The 27,774-nt window shown below is 65.5% G+C and overlaps 2 protein-coding genes across 2 annotated transcripts; one reads left to right on the top strand and one right to left on the bottom strand.

Moving 5' to 3' along the window:
• The first annotated feature begins 139 nt into the window (after positions 1-139).
• BCCIP (BRCA2 and CDKN1A interacting protein) lies at positions 140-5,749 on the top strand. Its single transcript, XM_004617800.2, has 7 exons — positions 140-557; positions 1,365-1,439; positions 2,406-2,486; positions 2,574-2,663; positions 3,145-3,332; positions 4,196-4,382; positions 5,362-5,749. Exons 1-7 carry the CDS (start codon positions 240-242, stop codon positions 5,527-5,529), a joined length of 1,107 nt encoding a protein of 368 aa, XP_004617857.2. The 5' UTR covers positions 140-239; the 3' UTR covers positions 5,530-5,749.
• DHX32 (DEAH-box helicase 32 (putative)) lies at positions 5,713-27,721 on the bottom strand. Its single transcript, XM_055118727.1, has 12 exons — positions 27,584-27,721; positions 18,797-19,313; positions 14,387-14,580; positions 12,988-13,360; positions 11,637-11,870; positions 9,987-10,086; positions 9,757-9,915; positions 8,379-8,570; positions 7,906-8,055; positions 7,110-7,297; positions 6,632-6,813; positions 5,713-5,985 (listed from the first exon to the last, which is right to left on the bottom strand). Exons 2-12 carry the CDS (start codon positions 19,220-19,222, stop codon positions 5,814-5,816), a joined length of 2,370 nt encoding a protein of 789 aa, XP_054974702.1. The 5' UTR covers positions 19,223-19,313; positions 27,584-27,721; the 3' UTR covers positions 5,713-5,813.
• Between the last annotated feature and the right edge of the window lie 53 nt (positions 27,722-27,774).

Genomic DNA, 27,774 nt, shown 5'->3' with positions numbered 1-27,774 from the left:
AGTTGCCTTGACGACAGCACACGCCGCGCAGGGGTCGCCGAGCCTCCGCCGGGGTCACGGAGTTGACGCATGCGCAACACCCTGAGCACCGGGACCCGAGAAGGGCCGAACCACTACGCAGAGGGGGGGTTGTAAGCTGGGGAGAGTAAAGTTAGGAATGGCGGGAGGAAAACAGGCGGGTTAGGGATCCCGTTAAGATGTGGAGGTGAGGCCACGGGGTGTCCAGTGCGGCCGGAGTGATGGGGTGGTCGCAGGCCCAGCGCGATGTCCCCTCGCGGCCTCCGTCGCCCCCTCTGCCGTTTGGGCGATCCAGGAAGTCGACGATCCCGGAAGTCGGGCCGCGGCGGCCGCGCAGGCGCAGTGGCGGCGGCAACATGGCGTCCAGGCCCAAGCGGCGCGCGCTGGGCGAGGAGGCTCCGCGCACGCCCGGCGCCCCGGCCCCGCGCCGCGACGAGCTCGAGGACGCCGAGGCCGAGGACGACGAGGGCGACAGCGACCGAGAGGACGACAGCGGCGAGGAGGACGACAGCGACGAGGACGACGAGGCCGTGGGCGAGGTGGGGCCCCCGGGCCGGACACGCGCCGCCGCCGCCGCTGTTTGTTCCCGTCGCCTCGGGCTTGAGCCCGCGCCCGCCCGGGGTCTCCCGGCCTCTGCCCGCCCCCCGCCCGCCCGGGGTCTTCCCGGCCCCCGCCTCCCCCCAGGGCTTCATCTGTCTCGGGGACCCCGGATTGCGAAGCTGGCCCTCATGCCCCTGGGCGGTGGGGGCCACCTCTAGACTCACCCGGCCCCCCCGCGCTGCGCGTTCCCCGGGTGCTGACCCAGCCCCGCTGTTCGCGCCCCGGTCCTGCCCTCCGCCCCGCCCTCCCCTCCCGCAGCGGGCTCCCCAGTGAGGTGCTCCTGGAGGTGGGGGGGGGTCTCCTGGAGGAGAATCCCCGTGCGTGGCACGTGACCCCCGGGACCCTGGCCCTTGGGACTCCGAGACGGCCTGTCCTAACTCCTGGCCAGCCCCTGGTCCCGTCTTTCTGGACGTGCCAGCGCTCACCCCCCAGCCCCGAAGTCCAGTCCCGGAACTGAAGCATCATCCTGGGTGTGCCGCAGCCCCATGGCACCCCTCATGGCTGGCACTGCCCGTCCCGGTCGCCCCGTCCACGGGGATGCAGGGACTCTGCCAGCGGCGCCCCCTGGGCCTCCTGGCGGCCCTCTGTCCATGTGGATGGCCGCAGTGGCCTGTTGGACCCTAGGACGGCGCGTTGTGGGCGCCTCTTTCCAGTCCCCGTTCTGCCTGCGGGACTCGATCGTGGGGTCGGGGGCTGTAACCGTGCACCCGCCGGCCCCCCTGATGGCCCCTCCGCGTCACTCGCAGGAAGTGAACGTTGAATTTGAAGCCTACGCCATCTCAGACGTCGATTATGACGGGATCAAGAAGTTGCTCCAGCAGGTACCGCCTTCCTTGGGGTGCCGGGCCGCTCGCCGGCCGAGCACTGGGGGTGGCCCTGGTGGGGACCCTGGTGGGGAGGCGGGTGCTGGGTGTCGGGCTCGGGCCTCACACGGACAGGACAGGTGCGGGCCGCTGACCCCGGCCCAGACCATTGAGCCCCCCCCCATGTCTGGCCTGTCGGGTGCCCTTTCCCGTGTGCTGCCTTCCAGAAGAATCTTCTGTCCTGGGGCGAAGGCCTCCTGGGGGCCTCGGTCCCCTTCCCTAGATGCCCCGGTCCCCAGCTGCCGCCTCCTGGCCCAGGGTGCCTCCCCTCTGCTCCCCTCTGCGTCTTCCCTCTCCTTCCCTCCACGCCTCCCCTCTGTCCCCCTCTGTCTCCTCTGCACCTCTCCTCTCCTCCCCTCCTCTGCCCTCCCCTCTGCCTCCCCCCCTGCGCCTCCCCTCTGCCCTTCTCCACGCTTTGCTGCAGCTCTCCTCGGTTCTCTCCTTGGTCTCCGATGTCGGGCAGTTCCAGCAGCCTCGGGTGGGAGACTCCCCGGGGCACACCCTCCCCTCCGCTGCGCCTCCCCGTCCCTCTGCCTGGTGCCAGGCTGGGCTCTCTGACCCGCCTCTCCCCACCCCCCTCCAGTCCTGCGTCACCGCTGCCTTCAGTGCTCCTGACCTTCCCTTTCTTCCTGGGGTTACTTTCTGGGTGACACCCGAGGGTGCTCGTGGCTGACTCCTGGCTCTGCACTCAGGTCACTTCTGGTGGTGCTCGGAGGACCCTCTGGGGTGCCGGGATAGAACCTCGTCGGCCATGTGCGAGGCGGTTGCCCCGCCCGCTGTCCTGTCGCTCCAGCAGCGTTGGGGCCACCTTCTAAAGCTCCTGGTCTCGTCGTCGGCCTGTCGTGATTTGCCCCCGACCCGGATGTCCAGGGTCCTGCGGGCGAGGCGGCCGGGGTCACGTGTGAACCGTGTTTCCCTCCGTAGCTGTTCCTCAAGGCCCCCGTGAACACGGCCCAGCTCACCGAGCTCCTGGTCCAGCAGAGCCACGTGGGCAGCGTGATCAAGGTAGGCGCCCCCCCCCCAGCCCTGCCCCCCGCGCCGCCCTGGCCACTGCGCCCCCTGCGCGAGCCAAAGCGTTCCCTCCTCGCGCAGCAGACAGAGGTCTCGGACGACAGCGACGGGGAAGGGGACGAGGAGGAGATCTTCGGCTTCATCAGTCTGTTCAACCTCACCGAAAGGAAGGTCAGTGTCCAGACGCTCCTGGGGCCAGAGCCCCTCGGCAGCGGTGAGGGACCTTCCCAGCAGGCGGCCCCCGGCCCTAGGGAACGCGCCCGGTCTGTCCCTCCCTCCTGTGCGGGCGCCTTGCCGCCGACGTCGGGGCCAGAGAGGCTGCAGGGCCTGTGCAGAGGGTTCCAGAGGTGTGCTGCCTTACCAGTAGGCGTCCCTGGGGACAGCGTCCTTCCTAGGCCACCTGGGCTTGGGCACAAAGGGGACCCGGTGGGAGAAGGTGACGCAGAGCCGGGCCCAGGGAGGGCAGCGAGGGGCGTGTGCCCTGCGGGCTGGCTTCAGTCGGGGACAATCTGCCGACTCATGCTCTGACCAAACGTGGACGCCAGATGGGTCGGTGAGCTCGCCCGTGGGTGTGGAAGGAACTGGGGCGTCCTGCTGAGGGCATGTGGTGACCGGAGCCCCCTGCAGCCGCCCCCTGCTTCTCTGCCCGCAGGACACCCAGTGCGCGGAGCAGATCAAGGAGCTGCTGCTCGGGGCTTGCCGGCAGCACGGCGAGGAGGGCACAGCCCGGCAGCTGGAGCGGCTCCTCCGCGACACGGCGCGGCCCGTGGGCCTCCTGCTGAGCGAGCGCTTCCTGAACGTGCCGCCGCAGGTGGCCCTGCCCATGCACCAGCAGCTGCAGTAAGCAGGGGCCCGCCGGCACGGGCGGGAGGGCGGGACGTGCCAGGGACCGCTGTGCAGACACCGGAGGGGAACCTGAGTGCTCGTCCCGAGCTGCCCCTCGGGCCCAGCTGCCCCCTCCCTGACGGCCGGCGGCCCCTCAGCCCTGGGCTGCTTAGCCGTGTCTTCCCCGCGAGGGGCCCAGCTTCGGTTCTCCTCGGGCTCTGCTCTGAGTGGCCTCGGGGCTTGGGTGCCCGGGGTCGAGCTTTGTAGAGCGGCCCTGGTGCCCTTCAGGGAAGGTCCTTTGGTTGTCACCCGTCTCCTTCCTACACGGCAGGGGCTCGGGGTGGGGACCCTCTAGGAAGGCAGGCGGGGACTCGGGGGCTGGCCTCTGCAGGGGTGAATTCGGGGTGAGCTTGGTGTGGTCTTGGGTCGCTGCCGGCCTCAGTGACTCCGTGCTCCCATGGCACCTGGTAAAGCCGGTGCCCTTGTTTCGGGGATGGTTTGGGGGTTGGGGGTTGGCTTGTTCCTGAGCTGGGTTGGGGGGACACCTGGTGGTGCTCGGGGAGCCTTGTAGCTTCGGGGGCAGCCCCTTGCCCCCAGCCTGCAGCCCGTGCTCCCTCCTGCGGTGCTCCCGCAGCCTGTGCTCCCTCCAGCGCTCTACGGGCAGAGCAGGGGTGTGGGCTGACCCTGACCCTGCTCTGAGTTGCTACGTGTTTCCCTGCCTGTTCCAGAGTGCTGCTGTGGCCAGTTCAGAGCGCACTGGCCACTGCCCAGATGTCGCCGTCCACCCACGCGGAGCCCGATGGGGCCTGGCCGGTCTCCGGGCTGTGTTGGGTGCTGGGTGTCGCTGGCCCCAAGCCAACTGGGCGCTTGCCTTGCAGGAAAGAGCTCGCCGAGGCGCAGAGGACTAACAAGCCGTGCGGGAAGTGCCACTTCTACCTCCTCATCAGCAAGACGTTCGTGGGCGCCGGGAAGGACGGCGCCGGGAAGGACGGCGCCGGGCAGAGGCCGGGTGGCCCCGACAAGGAGCTCAGGTTCGCCAACGCCGAGGAAGAGTTTTTCTATGAGGTATGTGTCCCACGCCCTGCGCTCTCCTCCCGCCCAGCAGGCCTGGCCGGGCCACTGTGGGCTCACGACCTCAAGAGGCGTACGTCACCCCGTCGGGGTTGGGGACCCCGAGCCCATCTGTGGCCCTGCTCCCCGTGCGGCCTCCCGGGCCACCTGGTGCCCGAGGACAGAGGCTCATGCCATCTCCCTCTCCCCACCAGAAGGGAGACGGGGGGGTGGGGGGGTGTCCGTCAGCGGGGGAGTGTGGTGTTGGCGGGAGGCGGGGACACCGCTCTGTGGAGGGTTGGACCTTGGCTTCAGGAAGGAGAGAGCGGCCGGTAAACGTCAGTGTTGACGTTCCTGCACCGAGACCGTTTGAGGAAGCAGACGAGTGTTTTATAAGCCGGTCCGATTGGTGCCTGTCTTCCTGTCTTCAAAAAGCCCTTTTTGGGGGGCTGGAGCGATAGCACAGCGGGGAGGGCGTTTGCCTTGCACACGCTGACCTGGGTTCGATTCCCAGCATCCCATAGGGTCCCCTGAGCACCGCCAGGGGTGATTCCTGAGTGCATGAGCCAGGAGTAACCCCTGAGCATCACCGGGTGTGACCCAAAAAGCGAACAGGAAAAGCCCTTTTGGATTTGGTTCTGGAGCCCCACCTGGCTGTGTCAGGGCTGAGCTCGGGTGACTCATGGCAGTGCTCAGGGGACCCTGTGGCTGCGTCATGGCCAGCACCTTCACCCCTGCGCTGCCGCTTCAGCCCTTCTAAAGACACCTTCAAGCCAGTTTGGAAACTGGTGGCCGGGACAGACGGTGGCGGGAAATGTCTTCGTGACGTGGGGTCAGTGAGGTCAGCCGGGGTGACAGAGTTGCCGCAGGCGTGGCGGTGGTGGCAGCAGCGACGTGGGTGTCCTGCGGGCGCCCGGGGAGGGCCCAGCGGGGCTGGTGCTGCAGTAGCTGTGCCCGCTTCGCTCCCAGTAACCCGTGGCGGTGTTTGCTGCAGAAGGCGCTCCTGAAGTTCAGCTTCCCGGTGCAGGACGGCGACACGTGTCTGGGAGGCCGCTGGGCCTTCGGCGACGCGCCCCTGAAGCCCCTGCGGACCGTGATGGTGGTGCCGGGCGACAGCATGGGGGAGATCATGGGCGCGCTGCAGGAGCACCTGGCCGTGTGACCGGGCAGGAGGCCGCCGGAGACAGGAACGGGGCCACGTCCTGAACAGCCTCTGCAGAGGAGGGCGGGTTCGCACCCGTGTCTGTGTCTGCGACAGTGTCTGTGATGGAAAAACTCGCTATTCCGTCTTGATCCAATCATGTTTGGTCAGGGCCTTCCGAGGAGGGAAAAACCACGTACTAACTTAAAGAACACAATAAAAAGTCTATTTTATTTTTAAATACTATACAAAGTTAGTTTTCTGGGACTGTCCTGGGTGGGCCCCTGCGTGGGCAGGAGGGCTGGTCACTGGACCGTGCACCTCTGCTCGGGGGCATCCGGGCCTGGCTCACACACGCCCGGCTCCTTCCTGCCCGAGGCCGCCGGGGACAGGTGGTCCATGGCCTGCTGGAGGATGTCCTTGCTCTCGCTTGGGGGCAGGTTGCTGAAGTAGTACTGCGGCACCAGCTGGATGAACCTGGAGGAACGAGGAACGAGGCTCGCGGTCACTGCGGGGCGCCCTCGCGTCCGGGCCCGTCCCTGCCGCATGCCATTCCCAGGCCCCGTGGCGCTGGCCTTCGGGGGCCACACTTCGGCCCTCCACACGGGACAGTGGCGACAGCCGTGTGGGCGCCTGAGGGAGGCGCCTGCCACCCCCTGCCCTGGCAGCCCGGCCGGCTTGTCCGTAGCCGCCCGGCGGGTCCCTGCGACGGCCCCAGGGCAGCGGCTGCACTCGGCACGTGCGTGGCCTTGTGCCCGCTCTCCCGTGGCCAAGGAGCCCCCCTTGTTCCTGCTCGGTCACGCCCCAGGCAGCGCGCACGGTCTCCGCAGCCCGCTTCCCCCCTGCCCAGGCAGCACCCGAGGAGACCCGCCCGGGCCAGCCCATCGCCCACCCAGGTTGGCGCCAGTGGGAAGGTCTGATAGGGAGGCCAAGCCTCTTCGTGTTTTATCTATGTCGGCCTCCGGTAGGAGTCCCGAAGGAACGGGCGGTTCCGTGGTACAGGGGGGAGAGGGCGCCTGGTACCATCCCAGCGTCCCACATGGCCCCTCCCCGACTCCCGAGCACCGCCAGAGCCGGGGTGGCCCCGAAGGGAAACAAAGGAGTGGGTTTCTGCCCGGCTTACAGTTCCGGGGAGATCTCCGAGGTGACCTGGATGTAGTTGTTGTCGGAGATGCTGAACTTGTGGAAGAGGACCCACTCGGGCATCTTCTTGGTGACCGCGTAGCCCGACAGGGGGTGCAGCTGGGCCACCTGCTTCTGCGTCAGCATCAGGTAGTTGCCGGAGCCGTCCACGTCCCGCGCGATCTGCGGGCGGTGGGGGCGTGTGGGTCGGGAGAGGGCGGACCGGGCAGGAAGGGGCTTTGGGGAAGAAGGGCTCAGCCCCGCCTCCCGGCTTCAGGCCGGGAAGGCCACCAGCGGGGTCTCTGGCCCTCGCGTGGTGCCAGGCCGGGGAGGGCACCGGGAGGACAGTCCTGCCCGGCCGGGCTCTGCTCACGACCCCTCTCTGGTCCCCGCGGGCAGTTCTGGGCTCGGGCTTACCCTGGAGGGGCCGCCCGGGGACCCTCCCCGCGGAGTGGCCGTTGTCCGTGCGGGCCGCTCACCTGCATGAAGAAGCCGGACACCAGCGCCTTCTTGAGGTTCAGGGTGTTCTCGGGGGAGCCGAAGGCGGGCGCGGCGTAGGGCAGCTCGATGCGCCGGATGATCTCCACGAGCTCCGCGCGGATGGCCTCGGCCGTCCTGAGCGCCGAGCAGCTGAGGGAGTGGTCCTGGCACCACGTCTCCACGCAGTCTGCCGGGAGGCACAGGGGCTTGGGAAGGCGGGCGGGGGGCAGCCCGGCCCGGGGGTGCCCCCCATGTCTGTTCTGGCCAGCTGCCGGTTGGCAGGAGGCACGGACCACCCTCCAGCCAGCCCTGTGCTCGGGCGCCGAGGCCTGTCGTCACGCCACTGAGCCCCGGGGAAGGCCGTCCTGGGGCTGTGTGGGCCGAGGCCTGCGTCCACCCTGCCCGTCTGCTCGGGCCGTCCAGCCACCAGGGCCTGTCCCTGGGCACAGCGGTGCCCGGGGCTTCTGGCTTCCCTGCAGCGTCCAGGGACCCCCGACTGCCCTTCAGATCAGGCCCCTGAGCTCGGCCACTGCCCCACTGCCCGCACAGGGGCCCCTCACTTCATGGCCCGAGACCCCCACACACCACCCGCTCCCTTCTTGCGAGCTGGGCCTCGGGGCCCTGGGCTGTTCTGCAGCTCCCGGGCGAGTGTCAGTCGGGGACACTAAGGGCCTGTGTCCTCCCCTGCCCCAGGGGCAGGACAGGGCGCCATCAGAGGGCGTGTGGGGGTCCCGGGGCTCTGCTCCCGCCAAGGCTGGCGGGGTCCGGGCAGGACCGGGAGGAGGGCGCACTCACGCTCGCTGGCGGAGCTCTGGGCCGTGTCCTGGAAGGCCTTGTAGACGTTGATGAGGGTGAAGTGGTCCCCGTCGGGGTGCAGGAACATCCTCCAGCGCGGCGGGGCCCCTGCCTCGGGCTCCAGCGGCAGGTGCGAGAAGCAGGGCGGGGCTGGAGACGCAAGGCCCTGAGGTCAGCCCGGGCCGGCAGAGTCCGAGTCCTACTGGTCACCGCGGCGAGGGCGAGGCCCGGCGGCAGGAAGGGGTCCGAGCACAGACCCCCACTGGGGGAGCCCCGAGAAACCACCCCCGGGTCTCCTGCGTGGGAGGGGGCCGTTTTGTTCCTGGGACTCGTCCCCGACTGCTCAGGAGGCCACAGGGGGCGCGGGGTGGGGGGGGTCACGCCTGCGCCCCCCCTCCAAGGACGTGTTACTCTGCGGCCGACGGCCGGTTTGTGCATTTGCGGGGCCGGGGCTGGGGCCGGGCCGCGCCCACCTGTTACCATGGCGGCGATGGTCAGCATCTCGTCCACGCAGTCGAACTCGCAGGACGCCAGGATGGCCTTGGAGAGCTGCGGGTCGAGCGGGAACTCGGACATGATGATGCCGAACTCGGACAGGTTCCCGTCGTTGTCCAGCGCGGCCAGGTAGTCCAGGTCCTCCAGCGCCTGCATCAGGCTCTCGGGGGCTGGGGGGAGCACTGGGCTGAGGGGCGCCCCAGGGCAGTGAGCCCGCGCCCCGAGAGGCTGCAGACGGGGCCCACTTCTGAGCAGGCCCCACAAGGGTCTTGGCCCCCCGGGAACGTTTCCAGGGACCCCCCCCACCCCAGGGAGACGTCAGCCCCTCAGACCGAGGCGGCGTGAGACTCATGACTGCGGCCAGCCCGGACCCCCCAAGAGGCACACGTGATGGACAAGGGGGCCACGGGTCTGACAGGAAGGGCCACGCGTGTTCCCGGGTGTGGGCGTGGCTCCTGCCCAGGGCTGCCTGTGGCTCAGCCCGGCGCCACCGCCCTGCTCTGCCCACGGCTGCCCCAGCTGTCTGCTCCACTTCCTGTCTTTCACCCTACCCCAACGCCCAGGGTGAAGGGGTGAAGGGGACGGGGCAGTGACGGGGGCTGGGAGCCTGGGACACACCAGAAGGCGGGGAGGGGGGGCTGCAGGCTGCCGTGAGGAGACGCCCCACGCCGTCACCGAGGGTCTCTGCCAGAGTCTCCCCCGCACAGAGCTGACCTGAGGTCCCAGGAAGGACGAAAAGGGGGTCACGGGGGACGCGAGTCCGGGAGGACAGTGGGGATGCAGAGGACAAGATGGACATGCAGGGGTGGCCGCTCGCTCCATCCCATGGCGGGCACAGACACGGGGGCGGGGGAACACATCTACCTGCCAGGGGCCACGCCCACTCGGTGCCCCCAACCATGGGAGGGGCGACACATCTATGGGCCAGGGAGTCCCAGACACAGCCCAGTTAGTGCCCCCAGCCGAGGGGTGACACGCCTGCCCGCCGGGGAGCAGACAGGGCCCCTAGGCCCCGCCCCCCCCGTGGAGGCGCCAGCAGACAGGCACAGGCTGCAGCAGCCCCCCCGGCCCTGGGGTGGCAGTGAGGACACGGAGGGCCCTGGAGCGCCCCCAGGAGGGGGACCTGCTCCCCAAGTGCCCCAGGGCGCGAGCCCCGGGCAGAAGGGGGGCCGGAGACCATCACTGGCGGAGGGGAGCGGTCCACAGGGGCGGGGAGGCTCCGAGGAAGGTCCCCCACCCCGCACTCTGCCTGTGCTCCCACGGCCCCGGGGGGCTGGCCGCAGACCATGGGGGCCGCCGGGCCGCTGTCACGGAGCCCACTTGGGGGGCGGCGTTGCCTGAGCTCGGGCCCGCTACCTGGCCTGTTCATGAAGTCGCAGTGGCCGAGGCCGGCGATGTCCACCCGCTTCATGAACAGCACCAGGCTGGTGAGGTTGGCCTCCTGCACCTCGGCCGGCTTCAGGGGCAGCATGTCTCTGGCGGCGAACTCCTCCGAGTACAGGCAGAACAGCTTGCCTGGAAGCAGGGGGCGAGGCGGTCACCGGGGGGCGGCCTCCGGGCCGGGGAGAGGGTCTGCGCGCCCCTACCTGACGACGAGGCACTGAGGATCTGCTTGCGGATGTCGGCCTGGCTCTGGCTCACGGGCTGCAGGACGAGCGAGTCGGCTCGGATTCGAGGGTTGTACACCTGGAGAGAGAGAGAGACGCGTGCCAGTGCCCGGACGCAGGCACTCGGGGGCCGGGGGGCTGGTCACACACACACACACACACACACACTCGGGGGCAGGGGGCTGGTCACACACACACACACCTGGGCTGGGGGGGGCCTGGTCTAGACTCGGTGTACACACACACACACACACACACACACACACACACACACACACACACACACACACTCTCGGGAGCGGGGGCTGGTCTCACACACACGATCACACAGGCACTTGGGGGCGGGGGGGCTGGTCACACACATACACACACACACTCGGGGGAAGGGGCTGGTCACACACACTTGGGGCGGGAGGGCTGGTCACACACACAAACATACACACCTGGGCTGGGGGGGGCCTGGTCTAGACTCAGTGTACACACACACACTCGGGGGTGGGGGCTGGTCTCACACACACACACACACACACACACACGGGCTGGGGAGGGGGCCTGGTCTAGACTCGGTGTACACACACACACACACACAGCTCTTTACCTGGACACACACACACACACACACCCCTGGCCCTGGCCAGACTCGGTACACACACACACACACACACACCTGGCCCCGGCCAGACTCCGTACACACATATACCCACACCCACACACCGGTCAGACTCAGACCCGGTACACACACACACAGACACACACACACCTGGCCCCGGCCAGACTCCGTACACACATATACCCACACCCACACCCACACCCAGCTGTTTCCCTGGCCTTCCCTGCCTGCAAAACACACACACACACACACACACACACACACACACACACACACAGCTTTCCCTGGCCTTCCCTGCCTGCATGTGGATGTGCGTCCACCGACAGCAGCTGCGCCATCGCCCGGGCAGCGGGCCTGGAGGAGAGGCCGGGCACCCGTGTGGGACAGTCGCTGCTCGGCCCAGGGCGGTGCTGGCGTCTCGGGGCGGGTGAGCTGCGGCTGGGGTCCTCCTGTGGCCCGGCGCCACCCGGTTCTTAGATGCTACGATTTCTGCCATCCCGCTGTCCCTGCGCATCTCGGATAACCCTACTTCTGTCTTTCCTATTCTTTTAACTTTAATGTGGCGATAGAAGTTTGAAAATTGTAAGGTAGAATCTTATCACGCCAAGTAGGAAGTAAAAATTCCCTGATGGTAAATTCAGTTTATTTGGAACTCACTTCCGGTAAATCACCTGTGAAAAGGTGGTTTCTAATTTCCCCCTCCAGATAATAAATGGGCAAGTGAAAACATCAGCACCGAGGCCGGGGGCAAGCACAGCACACACGGGCCCGGGTCTGACTCGGGGCACTGCCCAGGCGACCCCCGAGCACCCAGGGTGCAGCCCTAACACAACACACAATCCAAGGACAAGCCTCAGAAACCAGAGTGAGCTTTGCCAGGTCCAGGGCGAAAACAGCCAAAAGACGCTTGAGGTGGTGACGTCCTCAGGACCACCCTACCCGACGCCCGTCACCACCTGCAGACACACGGGTCGAGGTCACGCGGCTCGGGGCGCCCGGCCTCAGAGCCCGGCCCTCACCTTCCGCCTCTCCACGCCCACGTCGATCACGAAGCGCACGGAGTGGCCGCAGATGAGCGACTCCCCCGGGCTGGCCGTCAGCACCACGCGGCGCCCCCGCTGGCCCGGCTCCTCGCCGGGCTTGAACAGCGGGCACCTCTCCTGGGGCAGCAGCGGCACCACCACCAGCTCCCCGAGGTCGGGGTTCAAGTCTGACCCTTCTCGACAGACGATCTCATAGGCCTTCTCAATATCCTGAAGGAAGCAAAGGCACAAACGATCTTTGACGAGGACCAGGGACGCCATGGACAACTGGACTGCCTCACGCAACGTCCGACTCAAGCACACGCCGAGACGGCTGCCCTGGCGCCCGCGGGGCAGGTGGGGGCGGCCTCCTGGGTCATCTGCGCGTCTCAGCAAAGACGACACGGGAGGGGGACCTTCCTCTGCGGTCGCTGACCACGATTTCTTAGCCGTGTCCTGGCTTTGGGCCCCCGTCCCCTGCACTGGCTTCTGTCCTAGCTCGCTGGACTTTCTCACCCCCAAGGACGGCAGACGGGAAGAGAGTTCCCTGAGCGCTGCTCCACTGTGCTGTAAGGCGGAGAACCGAGGGGCCGACAGCAGCCCCCAGGTTCCCGGGAAAGGCGGCGCAGAGGCACAGGCCACTAAAAGTCGCGCCCGGGCCCTTGTGGAAGTCACGCTAACACGCCGCACGGCAGGGCACGGGAGCGCGGGGGCCCTCCCGGTGTCTCACAGCCGCAAGGCCCTGTGTGCGCCCTGCGCTTTTCCCACCCAGGACCTCGTCCGGGCCCCTGCACACCGCCAGGAGGGAGCCCCAAGCGCAGGGCCAGCAGCGGGCCTGATCCCTGCAAGGAAAAGCACCGGAGCCGGACTGGCCCCTTGCTTCCAGGACTCTAAGCGAGACCGACGCCTCATGTCGCGAAAGAAAGGTCTTTGCAGTCGGACTGGAGGAGGGCAGGGTGGGAGGCGGGAGAGAGGGAGTGAGGAAGAAAGGTGGGAAGGAAGGAAGGAGGGAGGGGGAGAGAGCAATGGGGAAGGAAGGTGAGGGGGGAGGAAAGGGGGTGGGAGTGGGGAAGGAAGCGGAGAGGGCGGCCGGGGCCCCTCTTCCCCACACCCCCGTGGAAACTTGCTGGCTCCGTCACCACCAGGTGCTGAGGTTACTGCCCTCAGTTCCCGCCAACGCTCCTGGTCCCCGGGGAGGCGTCTGAGGGGCCAAACTCTGGGCACGAGCCCATCTGCTGCCAGCGAGCCTGGCCCGGAGGTGCCGGGAGCTGGTGAGTGTCCCCGGGCTCCCCCGCACCGCCCCCCCAGCCTGCCCACGTCTCCCCTGGCCGGCGAGGCGGCCGCCCACCTGCTCACAGGCCAGGAAGACCACAATGTCGCCGCGCTCGCCCGAGCGGTGGATCTGGAAGATGAGGCGCAGCGCGGGCTGCAGGGAGTGGCCGTGGGCATCGCCGACGTGCACCACCTCCACGGGGTTCTGGTTGCGCACCTCCAGGAGCGGCACGGGCCCGTAGTAGGCGCGCAGCGCGGGTGCCAGGCGCGGGGAGGCGTTGATGACCAGCTTCAGCTCGGGCCGTGCCAGCAGCACGTCCTTGAGCAGCCCCAGCAGCACGTCCGTGGCGATGCGCCTCTCGTGCACGTCGTCCAGCACGATGACGCCGTAGCTGCCCAGGAAGGGGCTGGACATCATCTCCCGCTGCAGCATGTCGTCCGTGCAGTACCTGGGGGGGCGGGGGGAGGGCACGGTCAGTGCGGATCTCCCCGAGCGCCCCGCCACCCTGCCAGAGGCGCGATGGGGCAGCCCTTCCTGGGCCCGGGACGCCTCCCGCAGAGGCAGACGTGCCTCACGCTCGGCCCCGCGTGGCCCCTGGGACCAGGACTCGGAGAGGCAGAGGGTCCTGCCACCAGCCCAGCCCACGGGAGCCACCGGGCCGGCGCGTCCGCTGTGCCTCGCGGCAGGACAGGGAGCGGCCAGCACGGCGTGTCCTGCTGCCGGGGGCCGCGGGCCCTCGAGTGTGAGGGGAAGCAGCGCACAATTCCCTCGGCTGTGCTGGGGTCTCGGGCAGGCCTGGGCCAGGGTCTGCCCCGGGTCTGCTAAGCACCCGCCTGCCCCCCACCTGCAGGGCCGGATGCGGCCTCCGGGGGGCGCTGCTCTGCCGAAACGGCTGCCATGGCCCCTTTTTCTCTCCTGCTTTCTTCTGTGTGGAGCCCCGGACACCCGCAGAGTGACCAGGCCACAAGCCAAAGGCAGGAGGAGGCGCTGGCCACCAACCGGAGCCACCGAAGGGTGCGGGAACTCCAGGACGGACATGGACAGTGCCGGGAGCCCCGGGACGGACACGGACAGTGCCGGGACGGACACGGACAGTGCCGGGACGGACACGGACAGTGCCGGGAGCCCTGGGACGGGCACGGGCAGTAGGAAGCCAGGGACTGCCGAGGCCCTGGGCACGGGAGCCAGGATGTACCGGTGCTTCCCCTGCAGACACCCACCCCAGGAGGGCCCCCAAGCTGACCAGGAGGCCTGGGCCGGCCGGGCCTTAGGGCCCAGCGAGCAGCATGTCCAGAGCGTCCTGCAAGGAACCTCAGGAGGTGCCCCTGGGGCAGCCCCCACCTCAAAGGCTGTGGGGCCAGTCACTGGGGCCTAGAGAAACTGCAAGGACCCCACCCCCGCGGGCGCGGTCAGGCTGGCGTCCTCACAGCCCGGCACACTGGGAGGGGCAGAAGGCGGGGGCGGCCCGACCCACCTCAGGATGGTCTCACTGGTGCAGCAGTTCTCGAAGGGGATCACGTAGCCCACCTCGTGCCCGATGTTGACGTCCATCTCATCGGCGACCCGCAGGGCCAGCTGGATGGCGGTCTGCTTGTGGACCTGCGTGCAGGCCACCCCGCCGTGCTGGTAGTGGACGGAGAGGCAGTACTCGGCGCACCACTGCGGCACCTGCAGGCCCGAGAGTGAGGCCGGTGGGCGCGGGCGGGACCCCCGGGAGGGCGGCCTGGGTGGAACCTCTCGGGAGAACACGCCAGGCGGGACCCAGACGCAGGGAATCCTGGCGACACAGGCGGGACCCCCGGCCTCGCCAGGAGTGAGCCCTGAACACCAGGAGGCGTGACCCCAAAGCAAACAAAAAATATTTGACCTCAGCTGTGTTTCTGGAAACATGAATCTACTTACAGGTAATTATTTTTTTCTCTGTTCACAAGAAAAGCGCAATCGGAATATCGCTCTTCCCGCCCACTGTTGGCTCAAGGAAACGTTAAGCACCGTCCAGGTGGAGAAGGTGACTCAGCGGAAAAGCACTACATGTCAATCTTAATGGTCAAAACAAAGTATCCAGATAAGGCTACTTGGTTTCCTGGTATTAAAAGCTACAAAATACTGGCACTCGGTATCTAAATACTGTGAAAAATAAACCCAGGGACAGAATCAACCCATTCATCAGATAAGGAAAAAGTCAATTCCAAGGTTACTTTTGGGTAATTTATTCCAAAAATCCTTTTCATTGAAAATGGTTTATGGGGCTGGAGAGATAGCACAGTGGGTAGGGCGTTTGCCTTGCACGCGGCCGACCCGGGTTCAAATCCCAGCATCCCATATGGTCCCCTGAGCACGACCAGGGGTAATTCCTGAGTGCAGAGCCAGGAGTAACCCCTGTGCATCGCCAGGTGTGACCCAAAAAGAAAAAAAAAATGGTTTATAGTGGGCTGGAGCAGGAGCGCCGTGGGTAGGGCACTTGCCTTGCGTGCGGCTGACCCGGTTCCCGCCCCCGACATCCCACAGGGTCGCCCAGGCCCCGCCAGGAGGGAGCCTCTAAGGGCAGAGCCAGGCGTAACCCCTGAGCACCACCAGGTGGGCCCCAAGACGAAAACCCAAAAATCAGATGAAAATGGTTTCTAGATCAACAATTTTTTTTTAGGCCACACCCTTCGGTGTTCAGGGCTGACTCCTGACTCTGTGCTCAGGGGTCACTCCTGGCAGGCTCTGGGGGACATACGGGAGCAGTTTATAGCCCACTATAAACCATTTTCAATGAAGAGGATTTTTGAAATAAATTACCCAAAAATAACCTTGGAATTGACTTTTTCCAGATCTGGATGAACGGGTTGGTTCTGTGTGGCAGTAGAAAGGGTCGGTCCATTGTGTGCTACCATCTGAGAGCAGCACGGGAGCACTGTCGTCCCGCTGCTCATCGATTTGCTCAAGTGGGCACCAGTAACGTCTCTACGGTGAGACTTGTTGTTACTGTTTTGGGCATATCGAATATGCCACGGGGAGCTTGCCAGGCTCTGCCATGCGGGAAGGATACTCTCGGTAGCTTGCCGGGCTCTCTGAGAGGGGCGGAGGAATCGAACCTGGGTCAGCTGCATGCAAGGCAAATGCCCTCCCCGCTGTGCTATCGCTCCTAAATTGTGCTATTAGATGTATTCTTTAAGTAATTTATTCCAAAGTGAAAAAACCATCGATCTAAAGTATTTACAGGTGCTATAGTAAGGGGCTGGTGGGCGGGGACAGCGGGCGTGCGGGCCCTGGCAGCGATGTGCCCCCGAGTCTCCCGGACCCCCAGCTAACCCTGGCAGCTGACGTGCCCACTCCTCTGAGCTTGGCTTCCCCTGCGGGAGGAAGGGACGGGGTGAGTCACTCAGGTGGCTGCGTCACAGGCTCCGTCTCCAGAGTCTCCCAGGCCCAGCTAACCCTCGCGCTGTCAAGCGGCATCTGATGCAGCTGGCCTGCTCCCCCCGCCCCCCCGCCCCCAGTTCCAGGAGGAGGGAAGCCCAGTGGGTAGAGACTTGTTTCCATTTCCAAATAATCCCGGTAACCTGCAAGCATGTATCGGGTGAAATGATTAATTTCTTCTACTTCCCAGCAATGCTTTTAAAATTCTCGTAATCGGTGACCCGTCGCGGGGTCACCTACCTGTGAATTCACAGAAAATGTCCCATCTCCCTCATTCCCTAATTCTTCATTCTCTCCCAGTGCGGGACTCCCCAGGCTCCACTACCCAGAATCCCTGGCGGAGGCATCAAACACTATTCTGCGAAACCATATGGAGACCAGCAATGTGCGGGGCTAGCCCAGCCTGGGCACGCGCTCGGCGGGCAGCTCCGAGCCAGGAACAAGCCCTGAACGCAGCCGTGCGCGGCCCAGAGCCCAAACAACAGACAGCAAAGCGGCCGGCCCCCGGCGGTCCCCCCACGGGCCCTGATCTTCCCGTGAGCCACGGAGAGCGGCGGAGCTGGGCGACGCTCTGTCGGGGGTTGGCAGGGACGGGATGTCGTGCTCGCGGGAGAGAGGGCTCGGGCTGAGCACTCTGCACGGAGAAGTAACACACCGGGAGGGGGGCGCTGGATGCCTGAGCAGCGTCAGAGGCTGGGCGCGGAGCTCGGGGATGATGGTGGCACCAGGGGGCCAGGAGGCAGGGCCAGTAGGACAGTGAAGGCACGAGGGAGGCGACAGGGCTGGAGGAGCCCGGGGGAGAGGCAGGCAGGGGCCATGTCGCGGGGTCACCTTGCCGGGAGGGGCTGCGCAGGGCGCCTGGACAGCTCCACAGGCCCCGGAAGGCTTCACATGACGGGGTGGGGGCGGGGAGGAGGCGAGGACAGACCAGACACTGCCTGGTCCTGAACCAGGAGAGGCTGACGAGGCGGTTAGTGGAGACTGAGCCCAAGTTAAGGTGCTCGCCTGGCGCGCAGTGACACTGGGTCAGTCCCCAGCACGGCCAAGGGTCCCCCGAGCACTGCAGGACGCCGTCCTGAGCACCACCGGGTCCCTGAGCACTGTCGGGATACTGCCCCGCGCCCCCCCAGGAAAGGATTTCAAGCAGACGTAGCAGCAAAAATCAAACATAATAAACAACAGAACGAGAATTGTACGAGTGATGTGACCCAGCTGGGGTCAATATAATGCGTGAGCAAAACAATCAGTGTTCTTTTTCCTTTTCCCTAGAATCCTGGGGAAAACGCAGCGGCCTTCTCAGCACGGGTAACACTGTGGGCGCCGCCCCACATGTCACTAGTCAGCGAGGCTGCCTTACTGTGCCCCGCCCCCAAGAAGTGTCCCCTTACTTGCTGTCCCTGCCCCCGAGAGGCAGCCCCTCACCTGCTGTCCCCGTGACCCTGAGAGGCAGCCCCTCACCTGCTGTCCCTGTGACCCCGAGAGGCGTCCCCTCACTTGCTGTCCCCGTGACCCCGAGAGGCGTCCCCTCACCTGCTGTCCCCGTGACCCCGAGAGGCAGCCCCTCACCTGCTGTCCCCGTGACCCTGAGAGGTGTCCCCTCACCTACTGTCCCCGTGACCCCGAGAGGCAGCCCCTCACCTGCTGTCCCCGTGACCCTGAGAGGTGTCCCCTCACCTACTGTCCCCGTGACCCCAAGAGGCAGCCCCTCACCTGCTGTCCCCGTGACCCTGAGAGGTGTCCCCTCACCTGCTGTCCCCGTGACCCCAAGAGGCAGCCCCTCACCTACTGTCCCCGTGACCCCGAGAGGCGTCCCCTCACCTGCTGTCCCCGTGACCCTGAGAGGTGTCCCCTCACCTACTGTCCCCGTGACCCCGAGAGGCGTCCCCTCACCTGCTGTCCCCGTGACCCTGAGAGGTGTCCCCTCACCTACTGTCCCCGTGACCCCAAGAGGCAGCCCCTCACCTACTGTCCCCGTGACCCTGAGAGGTGTCCCCTCACCTACTGTCCCCGTGACCCCAAGAGGCAGCCCCTCACCTACTGTCCCCGTGACCCTGAGAGGTGTCCCCTCACCTGCTGTCCCCGTGACCCTGAGAGGTGTCCCCTCACCTACTGTCCCCGTGACCCCAAGAGGCAGCCCCTCACCTACTGTCCCCGTGACCCTGAGAGGTGTCCCCTCACCTGCTGTCCCCGTGACCCCAAGAGGCAGCCCCTCACCTACTGTCCCCGTGACCCCGAGAGGCGTCCCCTCACCCACTGTCCCCGTGACCCCGAGAGGCGTCCCCTCACCAATGAGCTCTTTTTCCTTTTTTTTTTCATTTAGGGTCACACCGGCGATGCTCAGAGGTTACTCCTGACTCTGCAACTCATCAGGAATCACTCCTGGCGGTACCCGGGGGACCGTATGGGATGCCGGGGATCGAACCCGGGCCGGCCGCGTGCCAGGCCAACGCCCTCCCCGCAGTGCTGCGGCTCGGGCCCTCACCTGCGAGCTCTTGCCGCACTTGGCGTCCCCCGAGATGATGACGACCTGGCTCTGGAGCAGGTGCTCCATGAAGGCGTACTTCTCCCTCCATATGGGCAGCGCCTCCCTCTCCTTCAGGAGCTTGTAGTAGCGCGACGAGTACGGGAGCCCGTCGAAGGGGTTCAGCTCCAGGTCCTCGCAGGCCAGCGCCCCGTCCTCGCCGCCGTCGCTGGAGTCCAGGGAGTCGGGGAAGTAGCGCTTCTCGGGCGACGAGCTGGCGCAGGGCGGCTCCTCCGCGTCCATCTTCTCCGAGCTAGCGCCCGCCGGCGCCGCACATCCTCCGGCCGGAGAAGTGGGGGAGGCGCGCCCGGCACGGCCGGGGCTGGCCTGGCCAGCTGCACGGGGTCTCCCCGGCTCGGGCTGCCCCTGGCGGCGGCGGGACCTCATTCAAGGGCCAGGCCAGCGGGGGTCCCCGAGCCGCGTTCCTCCCGCCGGGGACGCCGCTCGCCTCTGGGTGCTCGGCTGCAGGTCAGCCACGCTGCAAAACACGGAGGAAGGTGAGCCGCGCGCCCGGAGCAGAGCCAGCCCCCTCCCCGGCCCCGCGGCTGAACGGAGAGTATTAGAGAGTCCAGAGTGAGGTGGGGGTTATTCTCTCCAGCTGCGGCCACGGCTGACTTGAACCAACAACATCCTTTGTGTGTGTGGTCAACCCAGAAATTTCTCGCGTATTTCTTGCGATTTCTGGCTTTAGGAAGCAGTGAAAGACAAGGTCTTTGTCGAGACCTTTTGAAACAAATGAGAAGGTACCAAGAAGTGGCAAAATACACCGCAGTGACTTAGCCCGTAGGCGACCCACAAGGGGGTCTTTCTCCCAGCAGGGCGGGACCGCGGCTCTTCACAACGGCCAGCTGAGGGAGGAGGGCAGGGGAGAGGACAACAAAGCCCAAACCAGCTCGGGTTAGTCCGTGTCCCTCACACCGCTCTGTTAGCGTGTGACCCCCGGAAGACCGGCCTTAGAATCCACCTGCAGATGGGCTGTCGCCTGTGGGGGTCAGCGCGGGCTCCCGTCAGTGAGGAGCTGGCAAAGCTGCCTGTGGGTCAGGCAGGCTCTGGGCCACAGTGCTCAGAGAACTGTCCAGAGGGCCAGGCGAGCGTCTTACAAGTGGCAGCCTCTGGTTCGATCCCTGGCACCCAGTCCCTTGAGAATCACCAGGTGTGGCCCTCGAGACCCCCGAGCACTGGTGGGGGAGCCCGGGGAATCCCCAGTACCATGGGGTCCGCACACTGAGCAGCCAGGGGTCCCCGGGCCCCCTGAACCCTGCTGGAGGGAAGGGAGGGCAGGGGAGGGAAACCTTGAGAGCTGCCTAGGAATCTAGACCAGCCGGCACTAGAGCCCCCGGGAGGGCCCGCGGAAGGACACGGCAGGACAGCGCAGCCCGGACATGGCTGACCAGGGGCCGGAATTCACAGCCAGACGCGACCAGCTCAGACGCGGCACCAGGCGGAGTTCTCCGAGTGTCACCCCGAAAGGCGCGGGCACGGGGCTGCGCACAGCTCCTCACTGAGCCGGGGGCGGCAGCGGGCGTGTCCCTGAGAACCCGGGCCGTCCTGCTGCGTGGGAATTCTTCCTCCCAGGCCCTCCTCCCACGCACGCATCGCTGCCGAGGTGCAGTTCCTGCAGTTCCACGGGGGGCTGTGGAGGTGCAACCCCAGGACGGCTTTACCTTCGGGTGGGGGGGGAAACGCCCCTTCTTACTGCCAGCAGGCGTGGGAAGCTTCTCCTCATTTTCTGCCCCTCCCCACGAGGAAGGTAAGACCCTCCGCCCACTCCGGGGGGTCGGGGTCATGCCCCGGGTGGGGGGCACTCCCCCTGCATGGCCCCCGCTGGGAGAAGCCACGGGATTCCTCGATGCCGCACCAGAAAGGCCGTGGCGACATCCTCGCTGCCCTGGGCCCTGCCGCCCTGTGACTCTGGGAGCCAGAACAGCCAACGTCGCCCCGGGGGCGCCCACGGGCCCAGCCTGCCCCGAGCCCGGGAGGTGCCCAGGTGAGCCGAGCCTCACGGGCACACGCACCATCCATCACGGCCCAGAAGGCCAGTTCCGAGAACAGAACCGGGCCTCGGCACCCAGCTTCGCTCTCACGGTTCGGGGCCGCCCCCCAAACCCGGGTTCCAACGTCCACCTCCTGGCAGGTGTCTCCGCCCCTCCAGCCCGCTCACCGCCGACACCTCTGAAACCAGTTGAGCGGACTCGGCAGGGATGCTCTAGACACGTCTGCACGGCCCGGCCGGCCACGGGGACGGAGCCAGGAGTGTGAGCCCTCCAAGGGCCCCTGCTGCCCGTCTCCGGAGGCCCGGCCCCGGGACTCGGCCGGCCGGCATGCACACCTCCTCACTCAGCAGCGTTTCCCGCTAGTTGCCACCCAGGACCGACCAAGGCCGCCTGGGCCTTTGGTGAATCTAACAGTATTGCAAATAAGGGACAGCAGAGAGGCAGGCGTCCTGCTGCTCAAGATACAACGTATAAAGTGTCCTTCGGCCTCTGCAGGGGCTGTGTCTACCACAGGCCGGGGGAGAGCGGGCGCAGGGTCCACGCCGGTGGCATGCGACAGCTGGCGGTGAGCCCCAAGGCCCAGGGGCTGCTCGGGCCCCTCAGGACGGCACTGGGGGGTCCTCAGGGGACACTCGGGGCTGGGGACTGGACGCGGTACACTGCCTGCCCCGAGCTGTCCTCTCCACCCCCAGCTCCTCTTCAAGCTACGTTTATCTGTTGGTTTGTTTTTTGGGGCCACAACTGGTGTTGCCTCAGACTTACTCCTGGCTCTGCCCTCCGGGGTCACTCCTGGTGGAGCTCGGGAGACCGGCTGGGGTGCCAGGGCTCGAACCCGGGTTGGCCACTGCAAGCCAAAGCACCTTCTCCACTGTGCGATTGCTCTGGCCCTCTTCAAGCTCATGATCAACAACTGAAAGATTGTCGACTGCATAATTCACCAAAGATTGCCACTCAGGGGGCTGGAGCAATAGCACAGCGGGGAGGGCGTTTGCCTTGCACGCAGCCGACCCGGGTTCGAATCCCAGCATCCCATATGGTCCCCCGAGCACCGCCAGGGGTAATTCCTGAGTGCATGAGCCAGGAGTGACCCCTGTGCATCGCTGGGTGTGTCCCAAAAAGAAAAACAAAAAAATTAAAAAATTGCCACTCACGGTGACTCTAATTTAACTTGTAAGCAGGCAACTATGAAAACAAGGGACCAAATTTCCCCAACCTCAATAAAACCGGACTGCCAGATCAAGAATGATGTCTTGGTCACGTGCATGCATTTGGGGCCGGCCCAATAACCCCATACCACCCTCCGGAGAGAGGAGGAAGGCCGACGCCTGCCCGGGAGTCCGTGAAACGAGACGGCAGGCACATTACTGGCGGGTGCCCGCCGCGCCCCACCTGGCAGACGGAGTCAGGTGAAGTCAGGGGGGTATTACAAGGGACTGAGCGCCAAGAACCGTCACAATTCTGAGTCAGCATTTCAAACCAGCTCTTCTTTCCTTTCCTGCCCCCAGCGCCCCCTTAGTGAAAGGTGGGCGGGAGTGGCAGACGGGGGCGCGTGACAGTCACAACCCCAGCTCTGAGCTCCCCCAGTTCTGAAGGTTTTTTTTTGTTGGTTTTGGTTGTTTGTTTTGGGCCACACCCAGTGGTGTGCTCCGGGCTGACGTCTCTGTGGCTCATGGATTGCTCTTGGCGGGGCTCAGGGGACTCGATGGGCGGAGGGGGGCGGGGATTGAACCCGGCACACACACATCCCCGCTGTTCTATCGCTCCAGCCCTCTTGGCACCAGCTCTGTTCCGAATGCCGGTCAGCGGCAGGTGAGACGCTGGTTAAAGAACGTGGCTGCCCCCCCCCCCCCCGTTCCTTCCCGGAAGCGCTGCTGCTAAAACCAGCAGAATGACACCAGCCCGGCACGGGCACCGCGCCCAAGGAAGTTCCCTCAGGCAGCCCCGGCCGGGGCGCCCAGGGTCGGGGCTGGTCTGCAGACGGCACCTGGGGAAGCCCGTCCGCCCTCTCCTCGAGGTGGACTGGCACGGGGAGTCCGGCCCATCAGCCTTTCCCGGGTGCAGGGGACAGGCCCGATGCTGCACGGACCCAGGCACTACTCCCTGGGTGATCTCATCTACACTCTCCAGGACCCCTGGGGAGTCTCTTCTTCCAACTTTCCAAATGAGGAAATAAAGCCTGCAGGAACGGGGTTCGAGTCAGCCAGCTCCGGGTGGCGTGTCTGTCTCCCAGTCGAGCCCGCGGCCCGGCGGCGGCATCCTCCTCGCCAGGGCGGACACGGGCTCGCCTCAGCTCTGGGATGAAGCAATACTTGACGCAGCGCCAGGGAGGGCGGCCAGGAGGGCCCGGAAGAAGCCACCCAGAAAATGGGTCATTTTCCCTGGCAGGGAAATGGCTGAAAACCGCTGAAGAGCAGGGTTCGAAACGGCCAACTGCCTCGTGAAAGTGCTGATCCCAGTATGCCCGACGCCGAGAAGCGGCTCTGTCCTTCTGGAACTCCAGGGGACGCTTCTCGCATGCCTTTGTCTCTCGGGCACATGCGGTGGGTCCCGGCCTTCCCTACAACCTCTGGAGCAAGGCGGAAAGGAAGCGTTTCTTTCTTTCTTTCTTTCTTTCTTTCTTTCTTTCTTTCTTTCTTTCTTTCTTTCTTTCTTTCTTTCTTTCTTTCTCTCTCTCTCTCTCTCTCTCTCTCTCTCTCTCTCTCTTCTTTCTTTCTTTCTTTCTTTCTTTCTTTCTTTCTTTCTTTCATAGGGACCCTATGGGATGCTGGGAATCGAACCCGGGTCGGCCGCGTGCAAGGCGAACGCCCTCCCCGCCGTGCTCTCGCTCCAGCCCCGAAAGCGTTTCTTTCTTGTTTCGAGACTGCTAGAAGGTGGAGGTGCCAGAGGCCCTCTCAGACGCTCACACCCACAGCGGGACACCGCCCGGGGCCAGCGCCCACTGGCCCTCGCACACCTGCCGGCCCCCGGCTGACCAGCACCGACCGAGGACCGAGGCCCAGCCCAGGTCTCCACGCCTGCACACGACGGCCGCCACCTGCCACTCGGGGGCATTTCCTGCCCTCCGTGTAGGAGAGGGGCCTGCCCTCACACGCAGTTTCCAGAGCAAGCAGAGCACTCTGCCCGGAGCACCGGGGTCCTGCGGGCTCCTCAGGTGCCCAACCCGTCTCTGACCGGCCATCTCAGCAGCGAGAGGGACGCGGACGTTTCCTCGCCTACTACGGCCGATGCTTCCTGCTTTGTTCCTGCCTCTCCCCTCGGCCTGCCGGCTACCAGCTCCTGTCTCCAGGGGTCCTGCTCTTTTCGTCTGTTTCTGGTCTGGGGGCCGCACCCTGCAGTGCTCAGAGCTAACTCCGAGCAGGGCTCAGGGGTCCGTGCGGCGCCAGGGACAGAACCAAGGCACAGTGCCTTACCCATGACCCTCCCTCTGGCTCCCTTTCTTTTTTTTCTTTTTTTTTTTTTTTTTTTGCTTTTTGGGTCACACCCAGCGATGCTCAGGGGTTACTCCTGGCTTTGCACTCAGGAATTACTCCTGGCAGTGCGTGGGGGACCATATGGGATGCTGGGGATCGAACCCGGGTCGGCCGCGTGCAAGGCTCCCTTTCAAATACGAAACAGGTGATGCCACAGACCCCACCATTCCCATTAGCCCGCAGAATAAAAACCACAGGCCTTCAACTCTGGGTCTTTGCGCTAGCCCAGGTGTGCCCTCAAACACATGCTCTCCACCCAACCCAGGGGGCTGGAGGCAGGAGGTGCTCGCGGATGTCTGGGCACGGGCCCCACTGCCCCTCCACCGGGAAGCCCTCCTGCTCTGCCACTCCAAGAGCTCCTGTCCGATTCACCCCTTCTAACAGCGACCCCCAAGTCCAGAGCATCTAACACACTCCGCGTGCCGGTGGACGACTGTTCTACGCCTGGGTGTGAAAGACATTCCACACCTTCAGACAATCGCCCCCATCTTGTTACCCCTCCCCCATCCATGAAGAAAGCAAAGCACCTCATTTCCCGAGGTGCATCACGGGAAGCACCCGGGTCACCCACGGGCACCTTCAGTGGTCACGTACACAGCAGGAACCCGCCTACGTGTGACAGCAGCTTCACAAACGTTCACCCAACCACGGCCACTCCGCACGCACAAGAACGAGAGGAAACTCCACCTGCAGAGCGGAGAGCTGAGTGCAAAGCTGTGTGCTGGTGCCACGGGAGGGGGGCAGGGCGCCGGGAGGCAGGTGGGCAGGGGGCAGGGCAGACTGTGTCCCGAGGCCTCACCGCTCCGCGCGTGGCAGAAAGGCTGAGCCCGGAGCTGGTCGGAGACCAGCGACTTCGGCCATGAAGGGGCTGGAGAACAAAGAACAGAGAAGATGGAAAAGTCGCTTTCTTCCTTCGACTGAATTTCGGGGTAGGGGAAGAAACCCCCCCTCAACTCCAGTAAAACAACAACAACAACAAAAAAATGAAAAAGTTCTCCAATTTGAAAGTTACTTGTCCTTAAAAAAAAAATCCCTGGGGCTGGAGCGATAGCACAGTGGGTAGGGCCTTTGCCTTGCATGCGGCCAACCCAGGTTCGAATCCCAGCATCCCATATGGTCCCCTGAGCACTGCCAGGGGTAATTCCTGAGTGCAGAGCCAGGAGTAACCCCTGAGCATCGCCAGGTGTGACCCAAAAAGCAAAAAAAAAAAAAAAAAAAAAAAATCCTTATTACACTGAATCATGTAAGAAACTTTCTACTACAGTTACTTGAATTCTAACAAGGCCAAGGCCAAGATATTTAAATAAGATAGAGAAAGGCTACATTTGTCTGTGTTGGTTTGCTACACTTAGTGCCGCAAAACCCGACAATGATGCCGCCATTCCAGCCGCCCTTGAGCTTGGAAACAAGGTAAGTCAGGTCTTGGCTTTTCACCCGGCCACCACCAACAAGCGTCCTGAACACACGAAATGTGAAATAAATAAATACACAATTTAGAACGCCCCCCCCCCCCCGCCCCAAAGGGGCAACCTTTAAGCCAGCTGCGACTTTCTGACGTGGGCAAACGTGTTCCAGTGATAAAGGACATCCCGACCGAGACTGCGAGTACCTCTCAGTCGTTTAACCGAACTTTCCCGAGTACCTTGAACCCGGGGCCTGAGGAAGAGAAGCAGAATCTGCCTCTGGCGCAGGCATCTCAGGTGCTGTGTCCCCTCTCCCACCGTCCGCCCCCACGCTTCCTCCTCCAATAAAAATCAAGTGCACCTGGGGCTGGAGCGATAGCACAGCGGGGAGGGCGTTTGCCTTGCACGCGGCCGACCTGGGTTCGAATCCCAGCATCCCATATGGTCCCCTGAGCACCGCCAGGAGTAATTCCTGAGTGCAGAGCCAGGAGTAACCCCTGTGCATTGCCAGGTGTGACCCAAAAAGAAAAAAAAAAAAATCAAGTGCACCTGTCCCAGCTGCCAAAATCACCAACGACCTAAAATATTCCCACGCAAAACTTGCTTGACGCCAAGCTCCTCAAGCAGGCCCTGTGCACCTCTGCATCCCGACCCTCAGAACCGCAGTCAGGGGCCCAATACTACCCCCCACCGCGCCCCTCCCCAATCCACAGGCCTCCTCCTCTACTGGGGGGGGGGGCGTGGAAAGCCCTTGTAGACGTTTTCTTTCTTTCTGTTTTTTTTTTTTCCCCTAATCACTACCTGATCATTGCCAATCAAGTTACGTGTGAGCATCGCAGCGTCTTGGACGAGGCCAATTCCTGATTTTGCCAGTGGCAAGTGAGCTGGACTCACAATCAAATTTTGATTAAAGTAACTTTCGCTTAGATACTTTTGGTCTCAACATGCACCGCCCTGCCCCCTCCCGGCCCCCGTTCCCGGCCCAAGTTCCACGATGAGGGCGCCCGCCAGGAAGGGGGGGGCTTTCCAGCCTGAATCTGAGTTTTGATTTTGGGGGCCACACCCAGCGGCGCTCGGGGCTTACTCTTGGTTCTGTGCTCAGGGGTCACTCACTCCTGGAGGTGCCGGGAACCCCGAGAGGGGCCAAGGCTCCAGGCTGGCAGGTGCTCGGTCCAGCTCTTGAACGGGGCGTCAGCCTGGGTCCGAGCGCAGAAGCCCCCTCCCCTGCTTCCCCGGGGGCTCCGGACGGCCACGAGCGGGGAGGGGGAAGCCAGGGCGGTGGGGGTCGAGGGTCGGCCCCCCCCACTCCAGCCACAGTCTGCGCGCGGGAGCGGGGGAAGGCGACTCCCCGCTGAGTCCAGCCCGGAGGGGCGACACGCCTCCAGCGCGGAGAGCCGCGACCCCCCGGCGGCCCCCCGGATCTTCCCCGCATCACCTGGCGCAGGGGACCCGGCCCCGCCTGCGCCCCCCGAGCCGCGCTGGCCTGGGGGCGCGTCCCGTCCCCCGGGCTCGCTGCTCTTTGTTCCTCCCGCAACCTACCGCCCCCCGCGCCCCTTCCCGGGGGCTCCGGCCCGATCGCCGACCCCGGGGAGGGCAGGGGCGCGGCCCCGGCCCCCCAGGCTGCGGTTCCCCCCCGCCCCGGCAGCAGGACGCCCCCCGGTCGGCGATCCCGGCGCGCCCCGGGGCCCGGCCCGCCCGGGTCACCTCCGCGGGGACCCTGCGGGGCGGCGGGGCCCGGCCGGGGGCGCGGGGGTCCCGCCAACGGGCGGCGCGGGGGGCGCGCGGGGTCCCGCCGGCCGCAACAGGTGCGCCCGGACACCCCAGCCCGGCCCGGCCCGGCCCGACCCGGCCCGACCCGGCCCGACCCGGCCCGGCCTTTACCTGCCAGCCGGCGGCCCGGGCGCAGGCCCCGCCGGACGCACGGACGCGGACGCACGGACGCGGGGCGCAGGCCCGAGCAGGCCGCGGCGGGCGGAGGCGCCGGGCAGCGGCGCGCAGGCCTCGGGCTGGCCGTCCGCGCCCCGCGCCCCCCCGCGCGCTGGGCCCTCCCGCTCGCCGTCGCCGGGCCCCGC

This window comes from Sorex araneus, chromosome 11 (genome assembly GCF_027595985.1).
Source record: "Sorex araneus isolate mSorAra2 chromosome 11, mSorAra2.pri, whole genome shotgun sequence".
Classification (NCBI taxonomy): Eukaryota; Metazoa; Chordata; class Mammalia; order Eulipotyphla; family Soricidae; genus Sorex; species Sorex araneus.
This window is presented reverse-complemented; position numbering and strand designations above follow the sequence as displayed.